The sequence below is a fragment of the Rhincodon typus genome, chromosome 31, assembly GCF_021869965.1.
Source record: "Rhincodon typus isolate 14 chromosome 31, sRhiTyp1.1, whole genome shotgun sequence".
Classification (NCBI taxonomy): domain Eukaryota; kingdom Metazoa; phylum Chordata; class Chondrichthyes; order Orectolobiformes; family Rhincodontidae; genus Rhincodon; species Rhincodon typus.
In genome coordinates this window covers 14336593-14350736 of record NC_063362.1, presented here as the reverse complement: position 1 = coordinate 14350736, position 14144 = coordinate 14336593, and the positions used below count along the sequence as shown (strand labels likewise).

General features: G+C 40.4%; 1 protein-coding gene across 2 annotated transcripts in view; it reads right to left on the bottom strand.

Annotated features, from left to right (window-relative positions):
- Positions 1–13596, bottom strand: part of LOC109918037 (probable glutamate receptor) — a 29490-nt gene extending 15894 nt beyond the window's left edge. The window contains exons 1-5 of one of the 2 annotated variants that reach the window (XM_048614841.1): positions 13530–13596; positions 11054–11130; positions 7414–7445; positions 3538–3600; positions 1038–1220 (exon numbers count right to left, since the gene is read on the bottom strand). In XM_048614841.1, coding sequence (XP_048470798.1) covers positions 1038–1220; positions 3538–3600; positions 7414–7445; positions 11054–11120 — 345 coding nt within the window. In that variant the 5' untranslated portion in view covers positions 11121–11130; positions 13530–13596. The remainder of the gene's footprint in view (positions 1–1037; positions 1221–3537; positions 3601–7413; positions 7446–11053; positions 11131–13529) is intronic. The other variant, XM_048614842.1, reaches the window with a different exon arrangement.
- Between the last annotated feature and the right edge of the window lie 548 nt (positions 13597–14144).

Here is a 14144-nt window from a genome sequence, read left to right as displayed (position 1 = left end):
CCTCCTTATCCATTCCATTTCCTTATATCTTGTGCTAGACAATGAGTGTTGAGAGCTATTTCACAATAAACAGCACTTGCCACAGCAGCAAATTTAATCAGGAAAAGTTCAGGAGCATGGCTACTGCCTGATATTCCTCTTCATTAATCCAAGGATATTGGTAAAAAACATAGGAGCAGTATGCAGGTTAGGCAGTTTCAAGTAACTACAGGCCTTATTGCCTCACCCATTGTGTAAGGAGCTTGTGTTACCTTTCCTGTGACTTTAGGCCTCCCTCTGCAAATTGATCGTTCCTGGCACTCTTCTCCCAAAAAGTGTAGCGTTAAAGGTCCATCTTCCCTCTTTAATTCTTTATCATTTTCATTGTAATAGTTGGTCTATTGAATCTATGCTGATCCATGGAAAATTAACCATGCCTTCATCACAATCTGAGTAATGTAAACATTTCACTGAAAGGAAGTTTCCCTGTCATCTTCACTCTGATCTCACAATGGTGCTAGGAGCCAAGACTAGATAGAATGCATCTATCTTAAAATCAGGAGTCCGATACCACATCATACTGAGATAGCAAGAACTGCAGATGCTGGAATCAGAGTCAATACAGTGTGGAGCTGGAGGAACGTAGCAGGTCAGGCAGCATCAGAGGAGCAGGAGAATTGACATTTCGGGCTTAGACCCTTCATCAGAACCAGTCCCGAAACATCGTCTCTCCTACTCCTCTGATGCTGCCTGACTCACATCATACTGACCAGACTGAAAACCTATGTGCAGGAGGCATGTGTAATAGACATCATGACAACTTTTACCATTCTGCTATTGACCTTCAATCAGCACAACATACTAGCACCAACCCACAGGGAGGGAAAGCCAAACTTACTTGTCCACTTATTGGTGTCCAGTGACATTGTGATTATATTCCTGAACTGGTAATCCTGGACTCATAATTTATTCAAGAAGATGGCCCTCCATCTCAGGCAAAGAAGAATGGTCAATGATTATCACACACATTCAAAAACGAAACTTAAGAAAGAGCTTACTTCTGCCATCAATTCCCCCAACATTCCGGTCCATTTGCCATTTTCCAGTCTTCTTCCATAGAAACCGTCCTTCACAAGTTTGATCTCATAGCGTAATTTTAACTTTTCTGCGAAAATTTGAAGCAAGTCGATACAGAATCCTTCGAAACCTCCCGAAGGCTTGGCCATAATAAATGGACTTTGCTTTTGAATAAAAATGTCAAGAAAACCCCATCAGCATGTTTACTGAACCAATCACACCAATGAAATATGCTTTATAATGCAAAATCTTTCCTTTCTTGTCTGCCTGACTGGTATCTAACCATTTTAATTTGACTGAGTGTTTAAATCTTTTTATTAGTCTCATGTAACCTCATCCATTCTGGTTACCCAAGTGCTATGCTCAGGACTTTGTACATGTTTCTCACCACAGATCAACATTAAATGTGCTTTGGAAGATAATCTTATTAAGATTTGTCTGGAAGGAAGAATATATTTTGTGAAATAGAATTTTAGGCGCTGAAGATTAACCTGAAGAGTCCTGAAAATGTGCTGTCAGAATAAACTGGAGAAAGAGGCAGAGATTTAGATTAAAGAGCAAAACTTACATTTCTATAGCATCTTAGACAATTTCAGGATGTCCCAAAACACTTGACACCCAATTAAGTGCTTTTGAAATGTAATTGCAGTTATACTGTCAGAAAGCATGTTAATCAATTTTCACACAATCAACTCCCACCAACAACAAAAACAACCAGAAATAAAACCGGAAATTGCTGGAGAAACTCAACAGGCCTGGCAGCATCTGTGAAGAAAGAAATAAAGTTAACATTTCAAGGCCAATATGACTGTTCTTTAGAACTGAACATGATAGGTTTTAGTTGTTTTAATCAACCTTTTTGGACATGGTATGATGCATCTCCAGGACAGGTGAGACCTGAAGCTGGACCTTCTCACCCAGAGGTAAGGACACTAGCATTGTACCATAAGAATCCTTAAAAGAGCAAAAGGTAAAGGGAGTACTAATGGTTGTAGAGGAGAGACACAGTTGCAGAATAGCTGCTAATGGTAAAATGTACAGCAGATAACAGTTCAGCTTTGCTGGGAGAAAATCCATTCAAATGCAACAATGGATGGAGGGGAATGGGAAAGGGTATGATAAAAATGGAGAACAGTGTTCGTGTTAGTCTGAAGTTGTTGAACTCAATATTGAGTCCTAAAGGCTGTAAAGTGCCCAAGTGGAAAATGAGGTGCTGTTCTTTCAAGTTGCATTGGGCTTCGCTGGAGCCCTGCAGCAGGCCTAGGATAGAAATGTTAGCATGACAGCAAGATAGTGTATTGAAATGGCAAGTGGCTGGAAGCTTGAGGTCAAAAACAGACATAATAATATTTATTCTATTGGTGTCAGCTGAGGGATAAATGTTGACAAGGACTATTATGGGTGTGAAATCTTTTATGGTCACTTGGGGAACCCTGGATTTACAACTCATCTAGAAGATGGCACCTGAAAGAGTGCAGCAATATTTTGGCACTGCAGTTTATGTGACAGGCTGGATGATTAATTCACTGCCTTAAGATATTTTCCTCATCAACCTATTATAACATACCTCTAGAGAAAGTGGGACTTGAACCTGAGTCTCCTAGTTCAGAGATAGGGACAGTAACACTGCACTATAAGAATCCTCAGCTCTTAGTTTCAATTGTTTTTCCTTTTTTTAATATCTGGAAGTGCCATCACGTCCAACCAAACAACTTCTCTCACCACCAGATCACTTGTGGCAATAGCTCATTGTCTTAAAATTAAAGAATAAAATCTACTGACAGCCCCAAGTCCTTTGCACTAATGAGTAAGCTGAGCTCTTTCATTGTGATATAGTGCGCTGGCTCTGGACTAGTATAGCTGACACCAATTTTTCTGCAGAACTTTTGGCACTGATCTGAAGGACTAGAGTTTGTATTATTTGAGTATTCCAAGTTGGAGTAGGATGGAGTGATGCAGTAATGTACCTGCAAGGACACTGATTTATGATTCCATTTCATAATTGATAGGATTAAAGTTTTATTTCTCTGTTAGTCTCCTGAAGTATCTTTGGATCTGTTTGGCCCAAGTTTCTATTGAAAATTCTCATTTAACATTAAGCTCATTCCATTTCCCCATATCTGCCTTCCTTCTGACATGTACAAGCTAGACTGTGGATTTAGTAGCATGTTGGTGCTGTTAGATCATGATAGTTAAGAGACGGTCAAAATAATTTCACACAGGTGCCTTACTTAGGCAGAGCAGATTATCTTCCACTAATCTTGGACTGGATTTGAACCCAGAAGTGAAAGTTAGTTTCTAACCTATCATGACGTTTGGTCTGTGATACTGACTATGGTTTTGCTCTTCTGAAACATAACTGCTATGGAAAAGGCTGATGTATGTATCTGATGAGAAAAATTCCTGTTTGGTGATGGAAATTTATTTGCATTGCTGTGGTTTTTGTGGTTGTGCCACATGTGTAATAAAAGGAAAGATTACCAGAATGGTGGTGACTCTCAGTGTCTGATTTGAAAGCTGTCTCTTTTCTCTGACCTGCTCCAGCTGAAAGATAAGAAAAGAAAACATGTTATTGGCCACATTAGCAAGTAGGATCATTCTCTGAATGATCTTGAAGAACATGTCAGGATTGATTATTTCTTCTGGGCATGTGGACAGACAGGAGCACTTAGTTACAGGGAGATTTAATTTTGATGAGGTTGAGTCTCAATCATTAAAGTTGTTAAAACTGGGCTTTCTTTCTTTATTGGTTGAAGGAGAAAATGAGGAATTGCCCAGAACTTCTTGTCTTCACATTGTTCTGCTCTGTGAAAAACAAGTTGAAGACTTCCATTTCTCTGGCATTCTCTTCTCAATGGGATTGTGATCAATCTTAGATTTTCCCCAAGTTGGCTTTGACATTGTTCCTCAAATGAGATGTCCCAGAACTGGGCATGATATTCCATCTGTGACCCAGCCAACAAGCTGTTTAAGTTCAGCATTGCCTCAGTTGTTGTATCTTTTATACCTCAATCCTAACTCGCACCAGATCCTGGTCACTCATCAAATACCTGCACTCTCTGACCTGTATCAAAATACAGCCCAGGAACACCTTGATCTAGCTTTCTCAATCTTGTTTTCAAATCCCTTTGTGCTCTCATTCCCTCTCTCTATAAGCTCCTGCAAGAATATTACAGAATGGTTGCAGGGCATTCTGAAGAAGGTAGGTGAGCAGTCAGAGACCATGGTCCACATTGGGACTGATGACATAGAAAGAAAAATGAAGTACTGCAACCAGACTTTAGGGAGTTAAGTAGGAAATTACAAAGCAGGACTTCAAAGGCAGTAATTCCAGATACTCACAGTAGTAAGCATAAGCATAAAGGATAGAGCAGATGAATGCGTGATTGGAAAGATGGCTCAGGAGGGAGTGCTTTAGGTTCCTGAGGCTTGGACTATTTCTGGGAGAGACAAGGACTCTACAAGGTGGAAGGATTACATCTCACATCTAAATGAGAACAGGGACCAACATCCTAGTGGGGAGGTTTGCTAATGCTGTTCAGGTGGATTTAGACTAGATTGGCAGGGAGTTGGGATCCTGACAGGTAGTTCAGAGGGGAGACTGAGATGGAATTAGGAGTTAAAACTCAAGTAAGTGAGCCTGAAAGGCAGAGGAAAGGGAGGCCAGACAAGTAAGAAGCAAGTTTAACAAGGTTACATGGAATACATTTTAATGCAAGGACCCTGAACAATAAGGTAGATAAGCTGAGGGGCACAGGTAGGCATGTGGGAGTATGATATCATAGTTATGATTGAGACTTGGTTGAAAGATGGGCAGGATTATCAGCTCAACATTGCTGGTTATAAAGTGTTCAGGTGAGATAGAGAGGGGAATAGAGGAGGAGGAGTGTTGTAGTATTAATCAAGGAATCAATTATAACAGTGAGGAGGTATGATGTCTTGGAAGAATTGTCAAATGAGGCCATTTGGGTGAAAGCAAAAAACACAAATGAGTTAAGTATGCTGTTGAGTCTGTTCTATAGACTCACAAATAGCTCAGGGAGAGATGAGAATCAAATACTTAATCAAATTTCAGAGTATGTAAAAATAATAAGGTAGTACCAGTAGAGGATTTTAACTACCTAACTATTAACTGGGATAGTTTGAGGATGCAAGGCAGAGAGGGAACAAAATTCTTAAATTGCATCCAGAACTTTTTAAGCAGTCTGTAGAAAGTTCCACAAGGGAGGGATAGTTATGAACCTAATATTTGTAAATGAGCTCAGGCAAGTGAATAGTGTATCAGCAGGGGAACATTTTGAAGATAGTGATTGTTAGATTTAGAATAATTATAGAAAAGGATAAGGATGGGCCTGGATTAAAAGTTTTAAACTGGGGAAAGGCTAATTTTGCTAAGGTTCGGTCCAAGTGAACTGGGTGTAGCTACTTGCAGATAAAACTGTGTCAGTGCTGTGGGAGGAATTTGGGTAGGAAATAGTGGGAACAGAGAGCAAATATGTTCCTGTAAAGTCAAAGGGTGGAATCAGAGAACCGTGGATGTCAAGAGACATAAAGGTTAGGATTAAGAGAAAAAGTGAAGTTTGTGACAGACATTAAGGGCTCAATACAGCAAAGTCTTTAGAAGAGTATACGTAGTGCAGGGGGGAATCTTAAAAAGAAAATGAAAGAATGTGCATGAGAAAACATTAGCAGACAGAATAAAGAAAAACCCAAAGGGGTCTTTAAAAATATATAATGACCAAGTGAAGGACTAGGGCAAGTGTAGGGACCATAGAGGTAATCTGTCTGCGGACGCAGACCTCGATGAAGATTTTGCATTGGTCTTGACAATGGAAAGATTGATGCATGTGTAGAGATCAGGGTGGAGGACTTGTGAAGAATTAGAAGAATTGAACAGAGAAATGGAAGAAGTACATGCAGGTTTAACAGCTTTAAAAGTGAGAGGGATATCAATGGACTGATCAGATGGACAGAGCAGAGGCAAATGGAGTTCAACCATGAAAAGTATGCAGTAATGCTCTTCGGGAAGGCTAACAAGGGATAACACTGTGAACATTATGACCCTGGAACATACTGAAGATCAGGGGGAGCTTGGTGTGCATACCCATAGACCTCTGAAGGTAGCAGGGAAGGTAGATAAGATGGTTGAGAAAGCATATGGGACACTTGCCTCTATTAGTTGAGAGCTAAAAGACAAGAGCAGGGAGGTTGTGCTGGAAACATAGAAAATGCTGGTTGGGCCACAGCCGGTGTGCTGTGTGCAGTTCTGGTCACCAAATTATGGGAAGGATGCGATTGCACTAGAGACGATGCAAAGGAAGTTTACAAGGTTGCTGCTTGGGCTAGAAAATCTGAGGTTTAAGGACAGATCAGATAGGCAGCAATTCTTTTCCTTGGAGTAGCGAAGGTTGAGAGGGACCTGATAGTGGTGTATAAGATTATGAGGAGCATAGATAGGGTGGATAGGAAGGCAATTTTTCCATTAGTAGAGGGGTCACAAACCAGCAGGCATAGATATATGGAAAGCGGCTGAAGTCTAAGAGGGGATATGAGGAAAATTTTATTCATTGAGAGGGTGGCGGGAGTCTGGAACTCACTACCTGAAAGAGTGGTTGAATCAAAAACTCTGCTAACGTTTAAGCAATATTTAGGTTTTCACTGTGTTGCTATAGCCTGCACGGCTATGTGCCAAAATGGAAAATGAAATTAGTGTAGTTGGATCATAGTCGACCAATGCAGGCAAAACAGGCTGAATACCTTCCTCCTGTGCTGCAAATGAGAATTGCTGCTGTTCTCCTTTTACAGTTTCACTCTTCTGTGATACATGCCACGTGTTCTCCTTGTTTGTCTCCTTCAAATCTATCACCTTGAATTTCTCCACATTGAATTTCACACTAAATCTATCTGCAAATCTGACTGTGCTCCTGAGATCACTTCCAGTTCACTCCCCAGTTGACTACATTTTCATTTATGAGTCATGTACAATTCTTAATAATATGCCAAGTCCAAGTCATTTGTAAGTAGCTATATAAATAGGGAATCTATCTTCCTAGGGAAAGTGTTTATTTATGTAAAGAATGTATACAAAATAAACTATTTATATACAGAGAATATTTCTGCAGTGAACATTATATAGTGGTAATAATTCTATTGTAAATATTTATAAATTTAAAGAATATTTATCTATATAGGGAATATTTATATGCATCAGGAATATATATAGGAAATAATTTTGTTAGAAAATTATATAGGCAATATATAGTAAATAACTCTATATTCAAATGTGTATGATATATCGGGAATATTAAACATGTTACATTCCCACAGGCTATGTATGTATTAGAAGAACATTCTAACCTCTTGAAGGCTATCCTGACTCTCCATAGCACCTGTGAAAAGAGAAGGGACCCAAACTTAGGCTGGCATCAAAGTGATAAAAATGCCCAAAATATAATTTAAAATTTAATATTGAAGGACCTAATTTTGATAGACATAAACAACAAAAAGCAATCATTTACCTTCCTAGGCTGAAAATCAGATCAAGCTGCAGTTCTATGAAAACTCATTGCTCTCTGGTACCTCATCTTGGTGGCCACTTTTCATTTATGCAGCTAAAGACAGTCAGTGCAAATTAACTGTTCGACTATAGGAGCATTGCAGTCAAGCTTAATCTTGAACCTCACTGGTTGCCTGTGCATTACCACTGAGGAGTCATGCAGTGGTGGGGTTAGAGGAGCAGCAGAAGTGAACTGTGAGGAAATTAGCTTGGGAGCCTCCAGGTTTTACATGTTGGCACAAGTAGTAAAATATAGCAAAAGCAAGGAAAATTCTGCTCTTTTTTGACTATTCAGCAGGAGGCATTGTTTAGCAACTACCAGTTAATTTTTCTAATCTTGTTCCTCCCATTACTTCCTACAACCTCATTCCTAGCTGAAGTGGCATTGAGCCCAACTGTAGGACTCTGCTGCCCTGCTAAACTGAAATCAGTGCATGCTAGGAATCAAATTTGTAACATGTTGATCCATATGGCTGAGGGATCAGCATTGTTTTAATAGAAAAACAAAAAAGAAATGCCAGTTCCCAATTGATAAAATCACAAGGCTGGTGACTTTGAAACTTAGAGTACATAGGGGGTACATTTGGCCCATCACATCTATTCCAATTTTTTGTAAAGGTCATCCAAGTAATCTTAAATAATTTTATTTATTTCTCCTTTTTGTCCAGTTCCCTTTTCAAAGTTACAGTTGCATTTGATTCCAACATGTTTTCAGGCAGTACATTCAAGATCATGATGACTCGCTACATAAAAACATTTATCGTCATCACCCTACCTGGTCCCTTTGTCAACGATCTTAAATCTGTGTACCTTGATTGCAAAAGAACATGTGGAAATGGTAGATAAGAAAAGACCCATTGGTCTAACCAACCTGCCTCTACAGCCATGAGTCCCTATTCATCATGATGATCCTGGCATCCCACACTCACTTAAAGCCATGGTAGTGGTCAAGCGGTAAAATAATTTAGGCTGATGCTGTGTGAAAATGGGGTTGAATCTACCATGGCAGCTGGTAGAATTTGAATTCATTTAATAAATCTTGAATTAAAGCCTAGACTTTGTAATGGTTACAATTAAACTATTTTCATTTTTTATAAAATATATCCGGTTCAGTACTGTCCTTTAGGAAAGGATATCAGCCATCCTCATCTGGCTTGCATATGACTCCAGACCCACAGCAATGTGGTTGCCTATTACATTGCCTGGTAAACTTACTCAGTTGTATCAATCCCCAGGGCCTGGTGGATTCTGGCTGAGATTGCAAATCAGATTGTGGCCATCTCTGCCAATTTGTTAGATAAAGTGTTCAGTTTTAATTTTCACCCGTGACTCTCAACAGTTCCTCTTTGTTTATTTTATCAAAACCCACTACGTGATTTTGTACAGATCTACTTTGAAATGTAACTTCTGAGAATATGCTAAGAAGGAAGATCCATCTCATTATTTTACATTGAAGAGGAGTGTTACCCTTATTCTGACAGCCTTTACCAACTGAGGAACGCCCCTGACCCCTCTACATCTCCTGCATTAGAAGGTGAATGAGATACAATCAGCTTTCAGCCCTGCGACTCTGTGGGAGGTTGATAAATTGGCCTAAATTCTCTCTTGTGTGTTTTGTGTTTTGTTTCAGGGGTCCTCTTCACATACTCTTGCTCTCCCTCTCTCACTCTGTTCCTCTTCCACTTCTGAATCCTTGACAATAAAACTGATAAAACAAACCAGAAAGAACAAGAGAGGTCTTTCACTCCACTCCAAAAAGGAAGTTTACAACTGAATGAAGAACAGAGAGGAAGCCAACATGCTGGGACTCTGAAAATAATCATTTTTAAAAATAGACATTTTTAATAAAGAATCCCAGCTTTTAATTGCTTCACCACTGTCTGAATCTGAAAATGAGATCAGGATCTCACTGAGGCATCTATACTTTCATTAATTTCACTCAAGGAGATAGACTAAAAGATCAAGAGCTCCCAAGGGGGGTGCGATGGCTGCATCCGGTTTGGTCAGATAGAAAATGCAAATTTGCCCAGTGACAAAAGCAAAAAGCTCAGACTGGTGGTGAACATGACAACCATGCTACACGCTTTAGAACAAATATTTCAACATCATCTTCCTGCTTTCCCGAAGGCACTGATGCTTCCCAGGGAAATGCTGCTTTCAAGGGTTAATGAATGCCTACTGGTATCCCACCTAGGTGTAATCACCTTCACATAGGAAGCCTATTCAACTAGGAAAGCATCACAGTTGAATGACTGAAAATGAAAAATGCTGGAAATCACAGCGGGTCAGGCAGCATCCATGGAGAGAGAGCAAGCCAATGTTTCGAGTCTAGATGACTCTCCATCGACACATTTGAATACTCTCCAAATCTTCCATGACAGTCAATTTGTGCACAATTTCCAACAGGGATTTCTGGAAAGATCAACAAAGACCCAATTCTCTATGTCCCTTGGGCACAGAAAACAGTTACAGCCACCTTAAAGAAGGAACTTGCATTTCTATAGTGCCTTTGGTAACTTCAGGAAATCCCAAAGCATTTACAATCAATTGAGTATTTTTGAAGTGGCCACTTTTGAATCATGAGAAATCTGGTAGTCAAGTTGAACACAGCAGGGTCCCTGATAGGAAAGTGATAATGACCAGATATTCTGTTTTCAGTAATTTTGGTTGGAGGATAGCAGTTGGTTAGGCCATCTCTGAGTCAAAAAGCTGAATTTTTTTGTGTCCTACACCAAAGACCTTGAGCACAAATTCCAGGCTGGCACTTACAGTCTAATGCTGATGAAGTGTTGCACTGTCAGAAATACTGTCTTTCAGCTGAGAAGTTAAACTGAGATCCTGTCTGCATGCTTAAGTAGATATTTAAAGATCTAACAGCATTATTTTGTTTGAAGTGTTGTGAACTTCTCCATGCTGTTCTGACCAAACATGGAATAACTGGTCATAACCTAATTGTTTTCTGTGAATTTGCTGTAAGCAGTAGGCTGTTGCATTTTCAATATTTCAACAGTGCATGCACTTCAGAAGTATTTCGTTCAGGGCATTCTGAGATTTTGAAAGGCATTGTAAAAATGCAAGTGCTTCTATTTCAAAGAATTTAACACATTATCACAGAATCCCTACAGTGTGGGAGCAGGCCATTTGGCCCTTCAAGTCCACACTGACCCTCTGAAGAGCATCCCACCCAGACCTGTCCCCCATTCCCATATACATCTCATGACCAATCCACCTAACTTGTGCATCTTTGGACAGTGGAAGAAACCCATGCAGACATGGGGAGAATATGCAAGTTCCACACAGGCAGTTGCCTGAAGGTGGAGTTGAACCTGGGTCCCTGGTGCTGTGAGGCAACAGCACTAACCACTGATCCACCGTACTGCCCCTTTATGAATTCAGCTAGTTTAACGATTTTGAATTCAATACAAGATTTCACATTCATACCTGTTTGTGTGGTGGCTAAGGAGAGCAGCACTGTCACAGACAGCAATAACTTCACATTGTTCTTCATTGTGATCAAGCTGGAATGAGATAAATGCAACAGGAAAAGATGCACTGATCCAAGAGAGCACAGCAAGCAACTCTGCATTAGATGAAAAGTCCCTCCTGTTTACTTTCAGATTGACATGAAGAATTGGTGTAAGCCTGACAAATACTATACCTACTGCCAATCGTCATCTTCCAAAGCATCCAATTCATTCCCAAATAACAGAGGAGGATTTGAAACCCAAAACAGTAAGACAGGGTTTGATTTGTAAGTGTTTGGACAGTTCAGGCTCTACAATCATATCACCTGGGAAAGTCACTTCTGAAAATGACATAGGTTGTTCTGGGTTGAGTTGCTTGATAAAGATTCACTGCCAGAAGAACAGCAGGGACTAGGATATAATGGTGGAGTTGTTGCATCACTAGATCAGGAAAGCTCTGTCCTCATTTGTCGATACCCTTTAGGGAAGGAAACCTGCTGTCGTTACCTAGAATCATAGGATATGTACAGTGCAGATAGAGGCCATTCAGCCCATTTAGTCTGCATCAGCCCCCCGAAGAGCATCCCAGCCAAACCCACACCCACCCTATCCCCATAGCCTGATGTTTACAATGGCTAACCCACCTAGCATGCACATCCCTGGACGCTGCAAGGCAATTTAGTATGGCCAATCCACCTCACCTGCACGTCTTTCGACTATGAGAGGAAACCTGTGGGAGTAGGGTGTTCTCCCTGGTATGTTAGAAATATTAATCCTTTGATGACTATCATTAAAGCAAATGATCATAGATTCATAGAGTCATAGAGTTATACAGCGTGGAAAGACCCTTCGGTCCAACTTGTCTGTGCTGACCAGACATCTCAATCTGACCTAGTCCCATTTGCCACTATTTGGCACACATCCCTCTGAACCCTAAAGGTTCATAGAATCTTACAGCATAGAAAGAGACCCGTCCATCTACCTGTCAAGCATGTGTTGGCTCTTTGACTAATCTATCCCATTCCTTCCACTCCTCTGTACTTTCCCTCTTTCAGGCAGTGAATTGGTACATAAACAAATGTCTCTTCAGCTCTCCATGTGGAAACTTGCTATGCATAATTTGGTTTCTGTATTTCTCTGCATTACAATAGTTAAGGCACGTCATTGGCCGTGAACAGTGTTGGTATGCCCTGAGGTCTTGAAGACGATATTTAAATGCAAGTTCTTCCTTTTCTGATCTTATTGATGGTGCTCACTTGGCACAATTTCTGCTGCACCAAGTGTTGGCAAGCTCAGTCCCACTATTTCCCAATATCCGGTGTTTCGGAACTTAGGTGGATTTGTGGCTTTCTCTTCCTCAGACATGAGCTTATCCCAGATCGTGGGCAGATCCCCCTTTTTTTGAGAAGAAATCACCAATCCTAAGCTCAAATAGGAGCCAATTTTAACCTGACCCTCCAGCTGGGAAATTCATGGCACTGGGTGGGTTTTACACCCCCACCCGGAATGAAAATTAAAATCGAGCAGGATGTCAAAGTCAGTATGGCACCTAATTGTGTAGTTAGGTTAGGACAGCCACAGTGAACCTCTGCCTCTTTACCCCTTCCCTCTAAAGCAGCGTTAGATGCCAAATGCATTGGGTGGGCCCAAGAGTGGCAAGGTGAAACTAAATACTTCCACTTTGCAACATGCAATTTTGGATACACCATCCTGCTGCAATCGAGCACTATTTATTTCCACTTATGATCTTGTGGTAAAGTAAATAAAGTCATCATAGTCCCAGATGTCTCATTAGAGAGAGATGACTGGTGGTGGTTGAACTTGAGGGTCACCACAACTCAGACAGGTTGAGATGGAAGGGCCTTCATGTTAACCTCAGCCAGTGTGGGAATTGAACCTGCTGTGCTGGTGTCTGTATGACAAACCAGCCAGCCCATCCAGAATTACACAGATCATATTAGAAGATTGCTGCTGCAGTTAATAAAAGTGTGATTAGCAGCTTTGAAAACAGAAGAGAGCTGATGATCTCAATTATTTTGAGAGCCCTTGGGATCCAGATGTTAAGGCTTCAGAATCCAAGCTTAGAGCTACAGTGCCTCACTGCAAAACTGGTTTGCCAATTTTCAGTGATTGCTGAGAGGCACCAAAGTTGAAAAAAGGGAAATAGCCTTAAATTGTGGATTTCGATCTCTCTCAATCCTGCTGTACTCCAGCATAATAATTAAAACCAGAAGACAGAGAGAGGGAGAATCTCTTTATTATGTGACCTAAGCTTAAAAAAAAGAAAAAAACTCAATCCTATTCAGCTCCTATAGATGCCTCAAGATCAGGAACAATAATTAGCAACAATAACTTACACTCAGAAATTGATGTGATGTCAAAAAGAAAAAAAACCTGCAGAATTCCTCATTTCAATCAACACATTTCATATAAAGATCAGTATTAATACTTACTTTTCTCTCTCAGTGCAGGCAGTTCAAGTTGTGTGTAGTTATGATCAAGTTGGACATAAATGAAGTGTGTTTGAGGCCACGGGAGGGTTTAGGATGCCTGGGAGGAGCCAGTTTAGGAACCCTTAGCAACTAGAAGGTTGTTGACATTTGGAGCCCTGAATACTAAATTAGTTTGAGAGCTGTTTGTAGATAATTAACCAAACTCTGGAAAGTTAAACTGGCTACTGTTAGACTCAACTTCTTGTTTTCCCTTTGCTAAAGCTAGAGAATGACCAGCCTGCGACATTCCCTGAGACAGAAACAAAATATATTTCTGTGGCAAGTTCCTGCGCAATTAAGGCATGCAGTCTCCCCTTTGTCACAGAGCAGCAAGATTCATAGGAAAACTGAGGGAGACTGGCAATGTAAACCACAAGAAATTCAAAAAGTTAGGAGAGAGCAGAAAGACAGACGATTTCTTCTGAATGACTTGCAAGTTCCCCATATACATTTGGTTTATACAATGTATAGAGGAGGGGATGTATATTATACATGTTTTGCGCATGCCTATATTCTGATGTCAGCTTTCACCTCTGGATTGGAATGTTGTGAGTTCAATTAAACATTAGATCAAAG